Genomic DNA, 16972 nt, shown 5'->3' with positions numbered 1-16972 from the left:
AAACAATTTTAATAGGATAGTTAGTTTTTACATGAATATCATGAGTTTCAAAGTAATGTCTTAATTTAGTAGAAGCCATTATAAGTGCTAAAATTGATTTTTCAAGATAAGAATACCTGGATTCAGCATCTAGTAGACTTTTACTTACATAATATATTGGATGCTGTTGACCTTCTTGATATTTAACGAGGACAACACTGATTGCATTCCTCGAAACAACTAAGTACAAAGATAAGGGTTCACCATCAACTGACTTCATCAGGAGTGGTGCTGAGGGTAAGTATTCCTTCAAGGATACCAGCGCTCTTTCTTGATTGTCTCCCCATTCGAATTTTTGATTCTTCCTCAAGATATCATAGAAGTCTTTACACTTCTTTGAAGATCTTGAGATGAATTTGTTAAGAGCTGCTATTATTCTTGTCAACCTTTGGACATCTTTGACGTTTCTTGGTGATTTGATATCCAGGATAGCCTTGATCTGCTCAGTGCTTGCTTCTATTCCTCTTTTGGTGACCATATATCCGAGGAATTTTTCTGCTTTCACCCTAAAATGACACTTGGCTGGATTCAACTTCATGTTATACACGTCCAGGATATCAAATGTTGTTGCCAAGTCTTTGAGATAATCCTCAGCCCTCATTGACTTTACCACCATGTCGTCTATGTAGACTTCCATCGTGTCCCCCAGTTGGTCTTTGAACATCATGTTGATTAGCCTCTGGTATGTTGCACCTGCATTTTTTAGTCCAAAAGACATTGCAATATAACAGTATATACCTGTGGGAGTCATGAAGGCTGTATCTTCTTGATCTGAAGGCTCCATTTGAATTTGTTGAAATCCTAAGGATGCATCCATGAAGGTTAGTAGTTCATGGCCAGCAGTTGCGTCCACCAACGAGTCAATGTGTGGGAGTGGAAATGGGTCTTTTGGATAGGCCTTATTCAGGTCTGTGAAGTCCACACACACTCTCCATTTCCCATTCTTCTTCTGGACTACAACTAGATTGGCTAACCATCTAGGATATTGGACCTCTCTTATCATCTTGGTCTTGAGCAGTTTCTGCACTTCTTCTTGTATGATAATGTTTCTTTCAGGAGCAAATTTCCTTCGCTTTTGATGTATCGGCCTGAAAGATTTATCTATACCAAATTTATGAGTAATTATAGATTTAGAGATACCTGTCATATATTCATGTTTCCAGGCGAATGTAGAAGCTCTTTGCTTTAAGAAGGATACCAATCCTTGTTCGATATCCTCAGACATACCCGATCCTATCAAAACTTTGATCTTGGTATCCTGAGGATCCAAGGATACTTCCTTCACATCCTGGTCCCTGACTTGCAGAACCTCCCCTGGTTGCTTCTATAATTGCTATGCTTGAGTAGGCTTTGTAGTCCATTTCATTGATGAAGCATAACATTCCTTGGCATCTTGCTGATCGCTTTCAATATTGATGACTCCCCATGGGCTTGGAAGTTTCACACATTGATGATAAGTTGAAGGTACTGCCTTCATGCTGTGGATCCAGGGCCTGCCTAATATCACATTACAACAAGACAATGAGTCAATAACACAAAATTTTTGTAGAGAGTTAGTTCCCTCAATATATATTGGAAGTTTGATATCTCCCAAAGTATCCTTGGTCTTGCCACCGAACCCTAAAAGGACTGAGGATTTCGGGATAATCTCCGTTTCCGGGATATCCATCTTTTTCAAGGCATCCATCTGGATAATGTGCACAGAGCTTCCTCCATCAACGAGTATCCTGCGCACAAAACAGTTAGCTATACATATAGTAATTACCAAACCGTCATTGTTGGGAGCCACAGGATCACATCGATCCTCCTCATCGAAGGATATAATTCTTTGTGTGGTCAACGTGGAGGTACGGAGAGGTCTTTCTCCGTTGTCCATCTTTGTTTCTTCGGAATGCTTCTTAGCTGCTGAATACGAGGTTCCGCGAATGTCAGATCCTCCCGAGATAAAGGATACAGCCTTAGCTCCGGGTGGTGGAGAAGGTGCCCTTTCAGGTATCTTGATAGGATCTTGACTCTTGTTTTTGTTTCTTCCAAATAGTTCCTTCATGTATCCTTTGCTGAGAAGGTATCCTATTTCCTTCCGAAGTGCTATGCAATCATCAGTGCGATGGCCAAAGTCTTCATGGAATGCACACCATTTGGACTTGTCTTTGCTGGATCCGGGCTTTTCATTCTTCTTGGGCCATCTATCCTTGTCACCTAAATCTTGCATGGCACATATTATACCACCAATATCAATATTAAAACAATATTCGGAGATTTTTGGATACTCCTCATCATCTTCTCCTTCTTCCACGGCATTTATCCTGAGATTATCTTGTTTGGAATAAGGCTTGGGCCTAGAGAACTTCTGTGGAGAGTCTGACTTCCTGTTAGTAGACTCATACTTCGGGATAACCAAACTTCCATGAGCCTTCTTATCATCATCATCTAGCCGGATGTATCTTAACGCCCTGTTTCTGACTTCATCAAGATTCCTGCATGGAGTCATGACAAGATCGTCATAGAAGGATGAATCCTTTTTCAACCCCATCTTGAGAGCTTCAACAGCAGCCGCCATGTCAAGGTTGGGGATGTTCAAAGCTTCCCTGCTAAATCTAGTTATGTAATCCCTTAAGGATTCATTATTATGCTGGACAATTCTATATAAATCACCTATCATTTTCTCAAAAGATCTACTACAAGGAAATTGATTATTGAATAAGTTAATCAAATGAGCAAATGAAGTACTAGTGTTGGAAGGAATACTCAATAACCATTTGAGGGTCGGTCTTGTTAATGTTGAACTGAATCCCTTGCATATGCAAGCTTCTTTGATGTCAATGGGGATGGGGTTGATCTCCATCCTTTCTCTGTACTGAGCTACGTGTTCCTCAGGTTCTGTAGTGCCATCATACAGCTTCATGCTGAGCGTCTGGAACTTCTTGGGGATCTCCACACCGCATATAGGCCAAGTGAACCTGGACAATTTGTACTGCCTACTGGAACTTTAGCTATGGGACGTATTATCCCTGGGATATTGGAAATCATATCCTTCATTTTCTGCAATTCCTTGGCTTTATCGGGGGATATCCCCTTATCCTGCACAAATCTACGGTTAGCGTATAAATTTGCATTAAATAAACTGTTACCGAGATCGTGGCTAGGCCTCCGGTATCCTGAGCCTTGACGATTGGCATTCCCATTGAGGGTATCCTCAGAATAAGGCGACGTCTACATAGGGATATCATCTCCAACATGCACTTCAGAGGACACCACGGGAGATCCTGACGAGAATATGCCGGCTGGCATGGTTGAACGAGGCTGCATGTTGATGGATTCTGGCCTCATTGGTCTGGGTAACTCCGAGGATACCGGAGGGTAAGTTCCCTAGTATCCTGACTGTTGTTGAAACGGAGTCCTTGTTGGTTATGCCCTCAAGGATCCTGGATTCTAAAGGATAGATGATCCTGGAGAACCAAAATCAAGAGCCTTGGGCATGATTGGAGTAGCCTCGTGCCCTGGTTTCTTCTTGATCCCATCAATCTCCTTAAACAACCTTGAGTTGGTCTTCTCTTGTTGCTCCAAGTGAGTTTTGACCTGTTTCATCAAAGCAAAAATGTCACTTGTCACACCTCGACCAATGAAGACGGAAACGTCGAGGCGCGACATGATTGCTCATTGCACAATGACACTATAAAGTTAGAATATTTAAGCAACTCATTTAAATCCATATCATCATAAATAACACAACAATTGTTCATACAAAATGCCAAATAGATAGATAAACAAATAACTTGTTCTTTTATTTTCTAATATCCTAAAGCCAAGATAATAAGTTTCTTCAAGTAATCCAATCAAGCTAACATCAAACCTGTAACATTGCATAAAATAGAGTTTGTCAACACGAAGGTTGGTGAACAATTTTCATAGTTTTGGACAATAAGTATATAGTATGAAATCCACAACTAGTATATGAAAACAATAAATAATAGCAACAATTTAGATAAATGAAACCGTCAATAAGAATACATTGACGACAATAATGAAATCGTCAATAAGAATACAATGACGACACCTTTCTATATGGGGATACCATATATACTCGGAATTAACGTATGATCATACTTTGATGAGGCTACCCGCCTTAACATTCAAGAGGCTACCCGCCTTAGCATTCAAGAATTTGCACATTATCATGTAAAGCATATAACACCAAATCGAGCATTTATTTAAGTAAACATATACAATACGTGTTGTGGTTTAAGACTCAAGTATAAATCATTTGAATTTGAATAAGTATGCAATGCCACCCCCAAAACGAAAGATGGAAAACGGGGGATGAAAAAGTACTCACATTAACAAGTAACTTGAAAGATAGTGTCGTGAATAATCGGAGAGATCGGTTTAACGAGCAAGACCTATATTAAACGGGTCTTGTGTTAGTAGGTAGTCTTGGAAGGGTTTAAAATAAAATACATGACAAATAAAGTAAATAAATAAAGTTTAGGATTTAAAATGTAAATATTTGAGAAATTAAAAAAAACGAGTTTTGTAAAATAAGTTTACTCGAAACCGGGTCTCGGTATTCTATTCATTAGTTTTTTTTCTTTTTTTTTTACTCAACCTATGTTAAGTAATAATGTGGGTTAAAATGGGATATTGCAAAACCTTTGGTTATAAGAATACCAAAACGAGGTTTAAACGAGTGTTCGGGTTTGTCGGTTCGAGACTTGATAATTGACCAAGCTCACAGTTAACTTCCCAAAATAATAAATATTATGAGATAACTCAATAAAATCAAAATAGACTTAACCAAGTATGTATTTCTATTGTGAAGAACCTTAACGTTCGTTAAGCGAGTATACGACCTTATCGGTTCGAACTTGTTATAAGATCAAGTTGGTTACCGACATGCCAAGTATGTTTAGAAATTAACTAAAATTGATTTAAAATATAATATTGAAGAAAAATATGAGTTTTGGTGGCTAAAAACACACTTGTGTGTCTTAAGCGAGTGAACTCGGTTTAGTTCGGTTTTTGGTTCGGTCCTTGACTCGGAATAAGACCGAGGATGGTTACCACATACCCAATTACCATGGAACTTGTAAAATAACTTATAAATAATAATACTCAAGTTTTACATTCAAAAAGTTAACAATAAAGCTTTTAAACAAAAGTTCGGTTTTTTGGTTCGGTCCTTGACTCAGAATAAGACCGAGGATGGTTACCACATACCCAATTACCATGGAACTTGTAAAATAACTTATAAATAATCATACTCAAGTTTTACATTCAAAAAGTTAACAATAATGCTTTTAAACAAAAGTTCGGTTTTTGGTTCGGTTCTCAACTCGGGATGAAACCGAGGCTAGTCACCACATACCCAATACCATGGAACTTGACAAATATGAAAAATAAACTAAAATATGTAGAATTTAAGCAAGTATAACAAGTTATATGGTTAGATTTGTTAAAAATATAAACAAGGACTACAAAGTCCTCCATGTAACCTTGCCTTACTAGTCCGACATTTCAACCGGCCGAGACCGGAGAAATGAAAGACCGAAGGTAAACAAGGAGTGTATATTATATATATGTTGTAAGATCAAGCTTTAAGTATTGAGAAGTTAGTTAAAATGAAAGATTAGCTTATGAAGAACAACCTTAGAATTCAAGAATTTGAGAGAGAAATGAAGAAATGAGCAAGCACAAATGAAGAAGATGGGTGTGTATATATAGGGTAAGTTGAATGTGTCTTTCATAAAGGGTGTTTAGTGAAAATGCGTTGGTTATAGACCCAAGAAAGCACAAACTACAAATGGGTCATTCAAGTCTCCATTTTGGTAGTTTTAGTCCCTGGAGTTCGTTTTGAGCGTTTTCGGGGAATTTTAAGAACCGAAAAGGGTGTTTTTTTTTATCCAACAATTATAAAACAAATATTTAACATACAATTCATCATTTTGATAATATCGAAAGGTTCGGGATACAAAACGGGTCGGGTTTACATGAAGAATACAAATATAAAATAACCCGAAATTGACAAATGTCACATCACTGTTAGAGATAACCGGATCTACCCATGTGGAGGATCCCGCATATGGTGGAAGTTCTTCTTTGGGTTGAGTGTTCTTCTTCGGGACTGGTGGAGGACTAGGGTTAACACTTGGAGCAGCGGTGACCACCGGAGCAAAAATGGAGCTAGTTTTTGGTTGTGAGGCCATAATGAAGGGAATGTAAGTGATTGAGAATTAAATAAACGGATTTGAAGGATTGAAGCACCGATAGCCCCACGGTGGGCGCCAAATTGTTTTGGTCAAAAATTAACAAAGGTGATTTCGCAACCAAATTAGTAAATGGGACTTGGTGCTTAGTTAAAATGAATTTAAAATTGCTATAACATAGAGATTTGTTACGAGGAAAAAACTCGTTATCCTGAGGATAACAAGAAAAAAAACCCCAGGTGGTGAAAACTATCACCACCTGTTTATTAATAACAAAATCGATTACAAGTGGTGGAGCTTCAACTGGATCGTGATTACAGAGTGCGAGTACTAGGAAGTCTCGTGTGATAAAGTGTGTGTTATGATTCGAGTGTTGCTCCATTTATATGCAAAATTAAGGCTAACTACCATGCCTACAATTTAGGAAATAATAGACTAAATACAATCAGCCGTTAATCCCTTCATTTAGCACGTTTCCTTTTTGAGCACGTCCTATTAACTGCAAGTCCGATTCTTCAGAGAATCATCATAAATCTCTTGACCTGGTAAACAAGGAAAGATGGCGAACAATTTGTTAGTGATACAATAGATCTAGGATACATATTACCTTTGAGCATACCATATTCTGGAATTATCCTGAACATATTGCTTGTCTAAGATACAGAAAATCCGAGCCCTAACAATTACTATAAAAAATTAAAGAATTGTGAATTTGACAACTTATTATCAACTTGTAAAATATAAGCTAATCCAAACACTTATAAGAAGCTTATCAAATAATATAAAATAAGCTATAAGCCACTTTAAAATATAATATAAGCATAAGCGAGAAAATAAAAGCTAGGCCAAACACCCCCTAAGTATTTGATGGTTGATAGGAGACAAGGAGCATTAAGAGTATGTTAGTTTGTCATTAAAAAAAGATCTAATGGTATAAAATCAAACTTTCACACGATATCAGTTTGGTAATAATTATCATAAGAAATTACAGAGGGGAAAAATTAACTTTTGTAAGAATTATATGGATTCGTTTGTTAATAAGGGAATGCAAACTGATTTGAATGATGTTAGCAAATTCACCATTTAGATTTTCATATGCTATTATTATATATTATTTAATCTTTTATGTGTTTGATGTTAAAGATGAATGCATGATAATTAATCTGATTAAGAGTTTTTGTTACGTGAATTTAATGAATTTGTGTTTTTTCTTTTTTTATTATTTGTCTTTTACATCAAGGAGATTGTGGACAAGAGAATGAAGAATTAAATTCAAGTAAGTGACTCGTAAACCGTCATATGTTTCGCCCTTAAGATATCAATTTTCATCAAATTAGGTATCTAACTATATAAACCATAATTATTAAATGGTTAAATTGAGAGAGATAAATACGAGGGTTATCATTAAGAAGGGAACATATCATTCACTTGGTTAGCCTTGTCATTCATCATCATGGTATACTCACGCACACGCGCACACTACCAACCTCGTTGTACTTATGAGGATCAAGATAAAAACATTAGTTTTTTGAAGTACCTTTGTATTATTCCTCAACCAACTCTAAGCAGACCTTAGCATTACCTAAATCGATAAACATATAGCCGATCAAATTACCTCGTTTCCTAGTTCGTTACTTGCTCAGCAATCAGCTTGTTAAAAGCTCAATAAAAAGCTAAACAACTCGTCTTAATTCATGAACGAGTAAAGAATACATTATAATATAGTTTGCTTGTAGGCTCAAGCTAAATTATAAGCCTGTATTTGATTCCCTATTCTTTTTATGTATTGGTAGTTAGTTATGTCGTTATTTGAAACTTGTACAAATATACACACAAAGTCTTGAAATTATCAATACTAGAGATCTTACTTATTTCCTAGTATGTATCAAGACTAAGTGTGTGCAAAAGGCTAAGGAAGGAGAAATATCTACTATATAGCATAATTACACAACTATATGTATTATCTCTTGAACATTTAATCAAAATATCAAATACCATTAGTTTGAGAGGACTTTATTAGTTCATATAAAAATTTGTTTGAAGTTGGGAGGGATGTATTTGAAAGTCAACTTGGTAGATAGGAAAGGCCCCACATGTTTCTAAAATGAATCTCTACCAAGGGCCAACTAAATTATCAAATCGGCTTATTGTAATCAAAATCATTTGCTTGGTCAAACAACCATCATAAAAGTCAACTATATATACTCAATGTTCCTTTGCATCACATTCATCACAAATCCTTTTTATTTCTAAAGTGAATCCAGTAGCAGTAGATTGTAAGAAAGCACACGAATAGCTAATAATCTTCTAAATTATCTTACTAACTAGATTTTATCCCCCGTATTACGAGGCTTGTTTTGTATTATTCGTTTCTAATATGTGTGTGCATATATATATATATTGGATTTTAATTTAATTCATTTTAAGAAAGTTAATAATTAATATACTTGAGGTTTGATAATAAAATGGTTTCACAAATAAATGATATGTTATAATCCGGTTTAAAAGTCATCTGGGTTTAGTGATACCTATTACCCGTTTATTTTCTTTATTATAAAATTGTTTCTTAATTATAAATAATATCTTTTTTAAATAAAATAGGATATTAATTTTTAGTATGTCCCTATTTTATAAGATTTTCATATCAAATATTTGATAAGATTAATTTTTAATGTAATGAGATGTTATAACCCGTTTAAGAGCTATCTAGTTTTGGTAAGACCCATACCCATGAATTTGGGTTAAATTAATGAGAGGTCTCCATTTAAAAATCAAGCAATCTGATGACTTCCATAAAAGGGGGGAGCGACCACATCGCGACACGTAGGATTTTAGGGTTTTCATTTAGATATATTATAGGTAGATATATTAAAGCAAAACAATATTCACATGACATCTTTCTAAAGTGTCCACATATGATGACACATAAGCTATTTCTAAAATTAAACTATATTTAAATCTATTAAATTAATTTGCTACATTTATTATTATTTTTAAAATTCTTAAATTAAATTTTCATTAACTCTCATTTAGTGTGATTTACAAAAATAAAAAAATGTTTAATGTTTTTGTTCTTTATTTATTACATCTTTAAATTAATTTTTTAAATACTTTATTTTAAAATATTATTATTATAGATCTTTTTGGTTTACGTAAAACAACTAACATATGCTTAAACTATTAAAAGACTATTTTCAAATGTGTGTATATCTAGATACCTATAATTTGCCTTATGTGAAAATTTAGTTAAACTTGTCTTAACTTTTGATTTATTTTATCATTTTAAAACCTTAAAGTTATTCTTCATACCATTGAATAATTAATATGGGAAAACCACATATGTAGTGTACAATTAGATATTTGAAGGTTTAAACACTAAACAATTTTTGTATTTAATGTTTTTTCAAATTTATATATAATGTAATATTTAATTTTATATATGAGAAATTGTTATGCATTCTTAAATTATATCACGTATATAGACATCTCTTTTATTAATGTTATATTATTTATTCAGCCCGTGTACTACACAGGTAATTAATCTAGTATATCTATATAATCAAATGAATTAGCTAACGCTTTAATAAAATTATCTAAAAAGGTAAAAAACAAAACTATATAGCTACCAATGATTACTATTTGTTAATATATTGCTTCCCTAACACCTGACCAGAATTTTATTAAACTTTGGGGTAGTTTGATGTTTGAAAAGTCGGTTATAAGTACTATTTTATTTATATTACAAGTACAACGAATTAATAGTTTATCTTTAAATAAAAACTACTTTATCTAGATCATAACGTGGTTGTCACTTCTAATATTGTTATATACCCTATAAGAAGAGCCATATATGACACCTTCATTTCCTATTACAAGTTACAATAAAATGGGAAATCAAGATTCATTTGACATGCCACACTCCCCTTCTTCTGTCATCAAGGCTCTTTCAAGAGATCATTCTATTGCTCAATCATCGTCAACTTACTATCGAAGTGCCGTCAATGAAGGAGTGCCTTTTGATTGGGAGATGCAACCAGGAACACCAAAGCATCAACCACGAGAAGAGGTTATCCCACCACCAACACCACCACCAGCAATGCAAAGCTTGGCCTTTTCCCGACGTAATGGTGATCTTTATGGCGAGCCGGCTAGAGAGTCAACGTCTTGGCGGTTTTGGTTATGGAAGAAAACATTAAGTAAGATCGTTCAAAGGCGTTAAACATTAATGACTACCATAATGAGTGGACCACATGGTTCGTGAGTTGGGTGTCTGGGTTCAAGGTGCTTCAAAGGGGTGCATTTTGTTGCATTGCGCGAATAAATCAGAATTACGTATAGTTAATAGTTTACATTGCAAAATGCATTTATATGCTTTTGGGCTTTTATATGTAATTTAAAAACATGGTGAGTCTCGTTTTTTAATAACCTTTTTTTAGATGTTTGATGAAATTGACTTGATTAATCGTGCGATCTGAAAATGACCGGTATTGGGCTCTAGCCCAAACATATAATACATATTAAACACACATGTAAATATAATTTGGTTGGCAGAGTGACGGACCTAGGCATTTTTTTCATGGGAGCGATAAGAGAGCTTAACACTAATTTTAAGAAGGATGATTGGTATTTTTACATACAAATAACATTAAAATAAATAAATAAGGTGGGCGGCCGCCCCGCATGATACGCCTAGGTCCATACCTATTGGTTGCCGATGTTTGTTTTTTTAGGGATTCTACGTTGAATCACCTTCTAACGGATTACTTTTAAACCCACATCCAAACTTGTGAATTGTGATAGCTAAAACCGGGGCCAACCCGAAAACAATCCCTACGCCCCTACCCCATAGAAATTGTAGCAACAATTCCAAATCATATTAGATTGAAACTAGTTGGTTCTTGAGTCATCTTCTAACGGATTTTATTGGGTATTTAGTATTGTTTTAATATTCTTTTGGCTCAAACATGATGAACGAACTTTGGAAATTTATATTAGGGCTGAGCACGGTTCGGTTCGGTTTTTAGGTGAAACTGAAACCGAAAGCGGAAAGTCGGTTTTTCAAATACACAACCGTTCGGTTTTCGGTTTTTCGGTTTTTTCGGTTCCGGTTCGTTTATAATCGGTTTGTTTTTTTGTGTGTGTAGAAAATTCCAAAAAAAATGAAAATGCATATTATATTCAAAACACAAAAATAGACATTTGTTACGTGGAACCAAATGAATACAAACTTGCAAGAGTACTAGAGTTTAAAATTCAACAAACTTCTTAATCAAAAAACACTAAAAGTTTAGTTCCAATCTTCATTCTTCATCTTCAAAGTTTACTATCAATCTTCGTCATCTTCATAATCTTCATCACCATCAACGGTAGATCCTTTTTTGGTGTGTTTTTTTTCCGATCATAACATCTAAAAAAACACATATAATTGTATTAATATTTAAGTAAAAACACATATTGGTTCGGTTCGGTTTTTCAAAAAAACAAAAAATTAACCGTCGGTTAATGCTTCGGTTCGGTTTTTTCGGTTCGGTTTATTCGGTTAATTTGGTTTCGGTTCAGGTAATTCTGTTTCCTGCTCACCCCTGATTTATATTTCGATGGACAGCTAACATTACTTGTATAAAATCGACTTAACTGAACTGTGAACAACTCTAGTTAGTGCAAATCGAGTTTTGCATCCGATTAATTATGTTGAGATTTGGCCTTCTGTTAACATTTTCTAAAATACATAGTGTTTCATGATTCTATAAACTGACATTTTTTTCAGAACTCTTTTATGACCTCTCCCTTTTCATTTGTTTTTTCATCTTGAAAAAACAAGATTCCACTAAAAAGTATTTCTTTTCACGATCCAAAAAATAATATAACTTCTATAGGAAAAGAAATTAAGACTTGTTTTCACTTGTGACTTGCTTAACTAGTTTACACACACTTTTTATAAATAACACTTCTTACAAATATCATGAAAAGGAATCAGCAAAGAGATTTTCAAGTAACTTAGTATTCCTTACCAGTTACCACTATTCTTTTTTAGTTGTTTAACATCTATCGGATGTTAAAGCTTTATTTGGGATAGATACTGACTAGTGAAAGAAATTACTTTGTTAAACCTTATTCGGTTTAATTATTTACATGCCTAAAAATTTGTAGTAAAATAAACCTTTATGTTATTACGACCAAAAGATGATAGGTGACACATGGCCACACACCTTTAATATTTTAAGTTATCTACCTTTGAAACGATTCCTTTTTTTTATGACCATATGTAACACCTTTGGTCAATTTAGGTTTTAAAAAAGTGAGATTTGAAGATTATTGGATTACTTTTGATCTAGTCTGAAATCCAAGATGTTGTTGGTCATCTGTTTAAGAGTCACAAAATGTAGCTCTTATCATCCTTCTTGATGATACGCCCTTCTTAAACTTAAAGTCAAATTATTTATTATTATTTTTTGAATTTTTTAGTTTTACTGATCTGTTTTGTCAGAAAACTACTTTAATCGAATATTCTTGATATGAAGCCAAAAACATGAAGAATAATCTTGAATTATCAATAAAGTTGAGGGTTTGTTTTGTAAGTTTATTTTAATATGGATTATTCTAGAATAAGTTTGTCTTGTTTCCCAAGTTAGGTTTGGTTTGAAGAGCAAGTTTAATTAATCTATAAATATGGTCTAGATTATTAGTTTTAAGTGAGAGAGTCAGGAGAAGGCTCTTCTCCTTGTAAGTTCATGAAGTTATGTTCGTTTGTTAAGTTCGTGATTATATGAAAAGAGTCGAGGGTTGTCACCCCAATATCTCGTGTTCGTTTGTTTGATAAGTTCGTTTGATATGATTGTTTGATACATCTGAGCCAACAATTCAGAGCTACGGCTCGGATTCACATAAAGTTTCATGTTGTTTATCTTTGATGGCTTTGTTCCATTGAGAGGTTGTGTCATTAAGTTCGGTCGTAACCTACAAGTAAGAATTGTTACATCGGAAGAAACAATACACCCATTACACCATAGATTGAAAAGGTTGGTTCCTTTTATCTTTTTTGTTGACCAAGAATTAAAATTAGTGATATATATTTTTTTGGGGACTATCGAAAATCACCACAGAAAGGTTTTTTGGTTTGTTTAAATAATCAACACAGATTGTGTTTTTCCTTGTACAACACACAAAGTCAAACCATACTTGGTTTATGAGTTTATCGACCAACAGGAAGACCAAAAGCAACATCATTGCTTTGTGTTTCCCCCTTTTCCATCAAAAAGATATCAAAGAATAACATTTGGTTATCGGGTTTAGTTTTTTTAGTTTAATCGTCAAGTCATGGCCAGTGATAAAGAAGCAGGGAGCTCAGGAACAGTAAAAGAATCGATAGGTAGTTTTGTTTTGCAAGCACCGAAGTTAACTTTAACCAACTACGCGTCATGGTGAAAATTATTTTGGGTGCGAATGGTTTGCATGATGCGATTGATAAGGAAAAAGGGACAGGAATTGAAGAAAGGAAAAAGTTTATGGCGTTAGGTGTTATCTTCCAAACCCTACCTGAAGACGTGATGTTTCAGACGTCCAAGTATTCAGAACCGAAAGATGTTTGGGAAGCGTTAAGAGTTCGTTATCTTGGTGCAGAAAGAACTCAGAAAGCTCGTGTTCAAATGCTAAGAGCCGAGTTAGATGGATTGAAGATAGGGAGACAGAAAGTATTGATGATTATGCAGCGAAGTTGGGTGGAGTACAGTCAAAGTACAAGAGCTTGGAAGCGGTACTTGAAGAAGAGGTTTTGGTAAGAAAATTCTTGAACTCTATGCCAGATAAATATTTACTAGTTGTTTCTTCGATGGAGCTACTCGCAGACATCGAAACATTGGCGTTTGAAGATGTGGTTGGACGTTTAAAGGCATATGAAGAAAGAAACAAGTTCAAGAATGTGAATGGAAGTTCATCCCAAAGTCAGCTCATGTTCACCCAAATTGAAAAGAAAGTTGAAAACTACCGAGTCCGTGGAAAATATAATGGACGAGGAAGAGAGAATCCAAGATGGAATGATGAATGTAAGAAGGATGAACGGGTTGAATACCGGAAAAAGAACCCGGGAGAATGGCAAGATAGAAGGAAGTACATAACGTGCTACAGCTGTGATAAGATTGGGCACTACTCGAATGAAAGTAAAGAGCCAAGCAAAGGGAATGAAGAAGTGAATTTGACAAAGAAAGAAGATGATGTTGATCCTTCTTTGTTTATGGCAGTCTGTTCAATAAAGTAAGTAAGTTTGAATGAAGAGAGGGTTATCCCTGATGTGTTTGAAAAGGATGAAAAGAATGAAGGAACGTGGTACTTAGACAATGGTGCAAGTCATCATATGTCAGGAAAGAAAGAGTTTTTTACTACCTTAGATGAACGAGTTTCGGGTCAAGTGAAGTTTGGTGATGGGTCCGAGATCGAAATCAAAGGTAAAGGTAATGTAACCGTGGTAAGTAAGACTGGTAAAAAGAAAACGTTTTATGATGTTTTCTAAATGCCTAAGTTGAAGACCAATCTTCTTAGCTTGGGTCAGTTGGATGAAGAAGGATGTAAGATTGAAATAGTTAATGGAATATTGAGGCTATATGATCAGAAAAAGAGATTGTTGATGAAGGTTCAGAGAAATCTGAATAGGACATATAACATCAAGCTTCAGGTATGTTGTAAACCTAATAACTTTGAAGTTGAAAAGAAAGAAAGTTATGATGTGAAATCGATTATGAAAGTGAAGGATATTCGGTTTGGAACGATTCCAAAAGATTTGTTTGGAGTTTGTGAAAGTATTTGTCAAGAACGAGCTGATGAAAAGATCGACTTGAGAAAGAAAATAGCAATGTGGTTTCAAAGTTAAGCACGAAAGGAACGAATGCTAAGTATGAAGAATCAGTGAAGCAAGTATGTTATGGTCAGCTGAAAAGAAGGAATAAAAGCGAGAAGAGAAACAATTCAAGATTAAGAGGGTGAATGAAGAATAATCTTGAATTATCAATAAAGTTGAGGGTTTGTTTTGTAAGTTTATTTTAATATGGATTATTCTAGAATAAGTTTGTCTTGTTTTCCAAATTAGGTTTGGTTTGGAAAGCAAGTTTAGTTAATCTATAAATAGGGTCTAGATTATTAATTTTAAGTGAGAGAGTCAAGAGAAATCTCTTCTCCTTGTAAGTTCGTGAAGTTATGTTCGTTTGTTAAGTTCGTGATTATATGAAAAGAGTCGAGGGTTGTCACCCCAATATCTTGTGTTCGTTTGTTTGATAAGTTCGTTTGATATGATTGTTTGATCCGTCTGGGCCAACAAAACATATACAATCCGAACCAAATACAAACTAATAATCTAGATCATCATTTCAACGATCTAGTAACAAAACTCTCAAGAACACAAAATACAGACTCAAACCCTAGTGTATGATCTGAATCTCAACAGAGGAAACAATAACGAATTGATGAAAGAAAATATCTTGAATACACTCATACAAACAATCGGAACATCAATGTGATGAACCCTAAACACTCAAATTCAAGACTGAACAGGAGAGAACAAACCCGATGCGTGCAAGACGGTGAGAGGAATATAATTAGAAGATCATGTATTTAGACCCCTTGATATTGAGCGATAGAACCCTTGTTTGTTGAATGATGGAGTCGGCGATCAGATATTCAGAACGATCAGATATTCAGATGTAAACCACAAACTTAAGCTCACGGGCTGCCACAAGTCCACATCTCTCATAGTTCCATCAGGCCCATTAATCAGCACAAGCTCATATGCAAAACACAAATAAAAATTTATAAGTCCACATATATTTTTGGATATAAATTGAAAGAATGCACTACACATTTTAACATGTTTGTTGACTTCACTAGAATTTATTTGTTAAATGTGTAATCTTGAATCTCATTTTAGTAGAACAACGTGAGACTAGTTTTGGTTCCTTTGGAATGGCTTAAGACTGTATGTAGTCAGCAAGTTATCCAGACGTTTTGAGCCTAAAACGTTGGGGCACACCGTCCTCGCCGGCGTTTAGGGTGGCTTTATGGGATGCAACGTTATGTACATGACGTTGGTGATGGCTCACATTTTGATAAAAGAACAGTTGGCAGCCACCACAACCACCATATTCATCCTCTTCTTGTACCATCGTGATGATTAAAATCGGACCTTCACGGTCAAAATTGAATCATAAAACGGATCAAAACTAGACCAAATGGTCAAGGGGAACTAGTTCTTACCTCATTTTAAACCAAAATTGGACGAAATCGAACCAAGCATGGGGCTTGCTCTTCATCAATTTGTCTTCAATGATGAAGAAAGGGGTGTTTGGAAGATGAGATGTAAAAAAGGGGTTTGATAAAGGGATATGGGGTTTTTTAATTAAGTTTGGGCACTATAACAATTAACCCCATTCATCTTGACTTATTTATAACTGGTCTCTAAAGTTGTAAGTTATACATAAAAAATATATAAATAATTGGCATAAAAAATACCACTAATGTAAGGTTAAAAAACCGATGGAGTTAAAAATTTGTACGTAATTAGAAAGAGGTGGGAATTAATATAATTTTTATTTATTTAATGAAATTATTTGTTTATTGTTAATTAAAAAATTTTAATAAAAAAAAATGATTGAGTAATGATTGTTGCAGAGTTATGAAGAGAGTTTGACTACTTCCTTTTTTTTGCAGAAATTTGAAATGCTGACTGGATGTTACATGATTTGAAA

General features: G+C 34.6%; 1 protein-coding gene across 1 annotated transcript; it reads left to right on the top strand.

Annotated features, from left to right (window-relative positions):
* The first annotated feature begins 13660 nt into the window (after positions 1 to 13660).
* LOC143568122 (uncharacterized) lies at positions 13661 to 15105 on the top strand. Its single transcript, XM_077054356.1, has 5 exons — positions 13661 to 13806; positions 13863 to 14130; positions 14212 to 14478; positions 14542 to 14703; positions 14758 to 15105. The coding sequence occupies exons 1-5, from the start codon at positions 13661 to 13663 to the stop codon at positions 15103 to 15105; spliced, it is 1191 nt and encodes a 396-aa protein (XP_076910471.1).
* The last annotated feature ends 1867 nt before the right edge of the window (positions 15106 to 16972 follow it).

Source organism: Bidens hawaiensis, unplaced genomic scaffold (assembly GCF_021521415.1).
Source record: "Bidens hawaiensis isolate Kalapana, Puna unplaced genomic scaffold, B.hawaiensis_p1.1 tig00023812_1, whole genome shotgun sequence".
NCBI classification, from domain to species: Eukaryota; Viridiplantae; Streptophyta; class Magnoliopsida; order Asterales; family Asteraceae; genus Bidens; species Bidens hawaiensis.
This window is presented reverse-complemented; position numbering and strand designations above follow the sequence as displayed.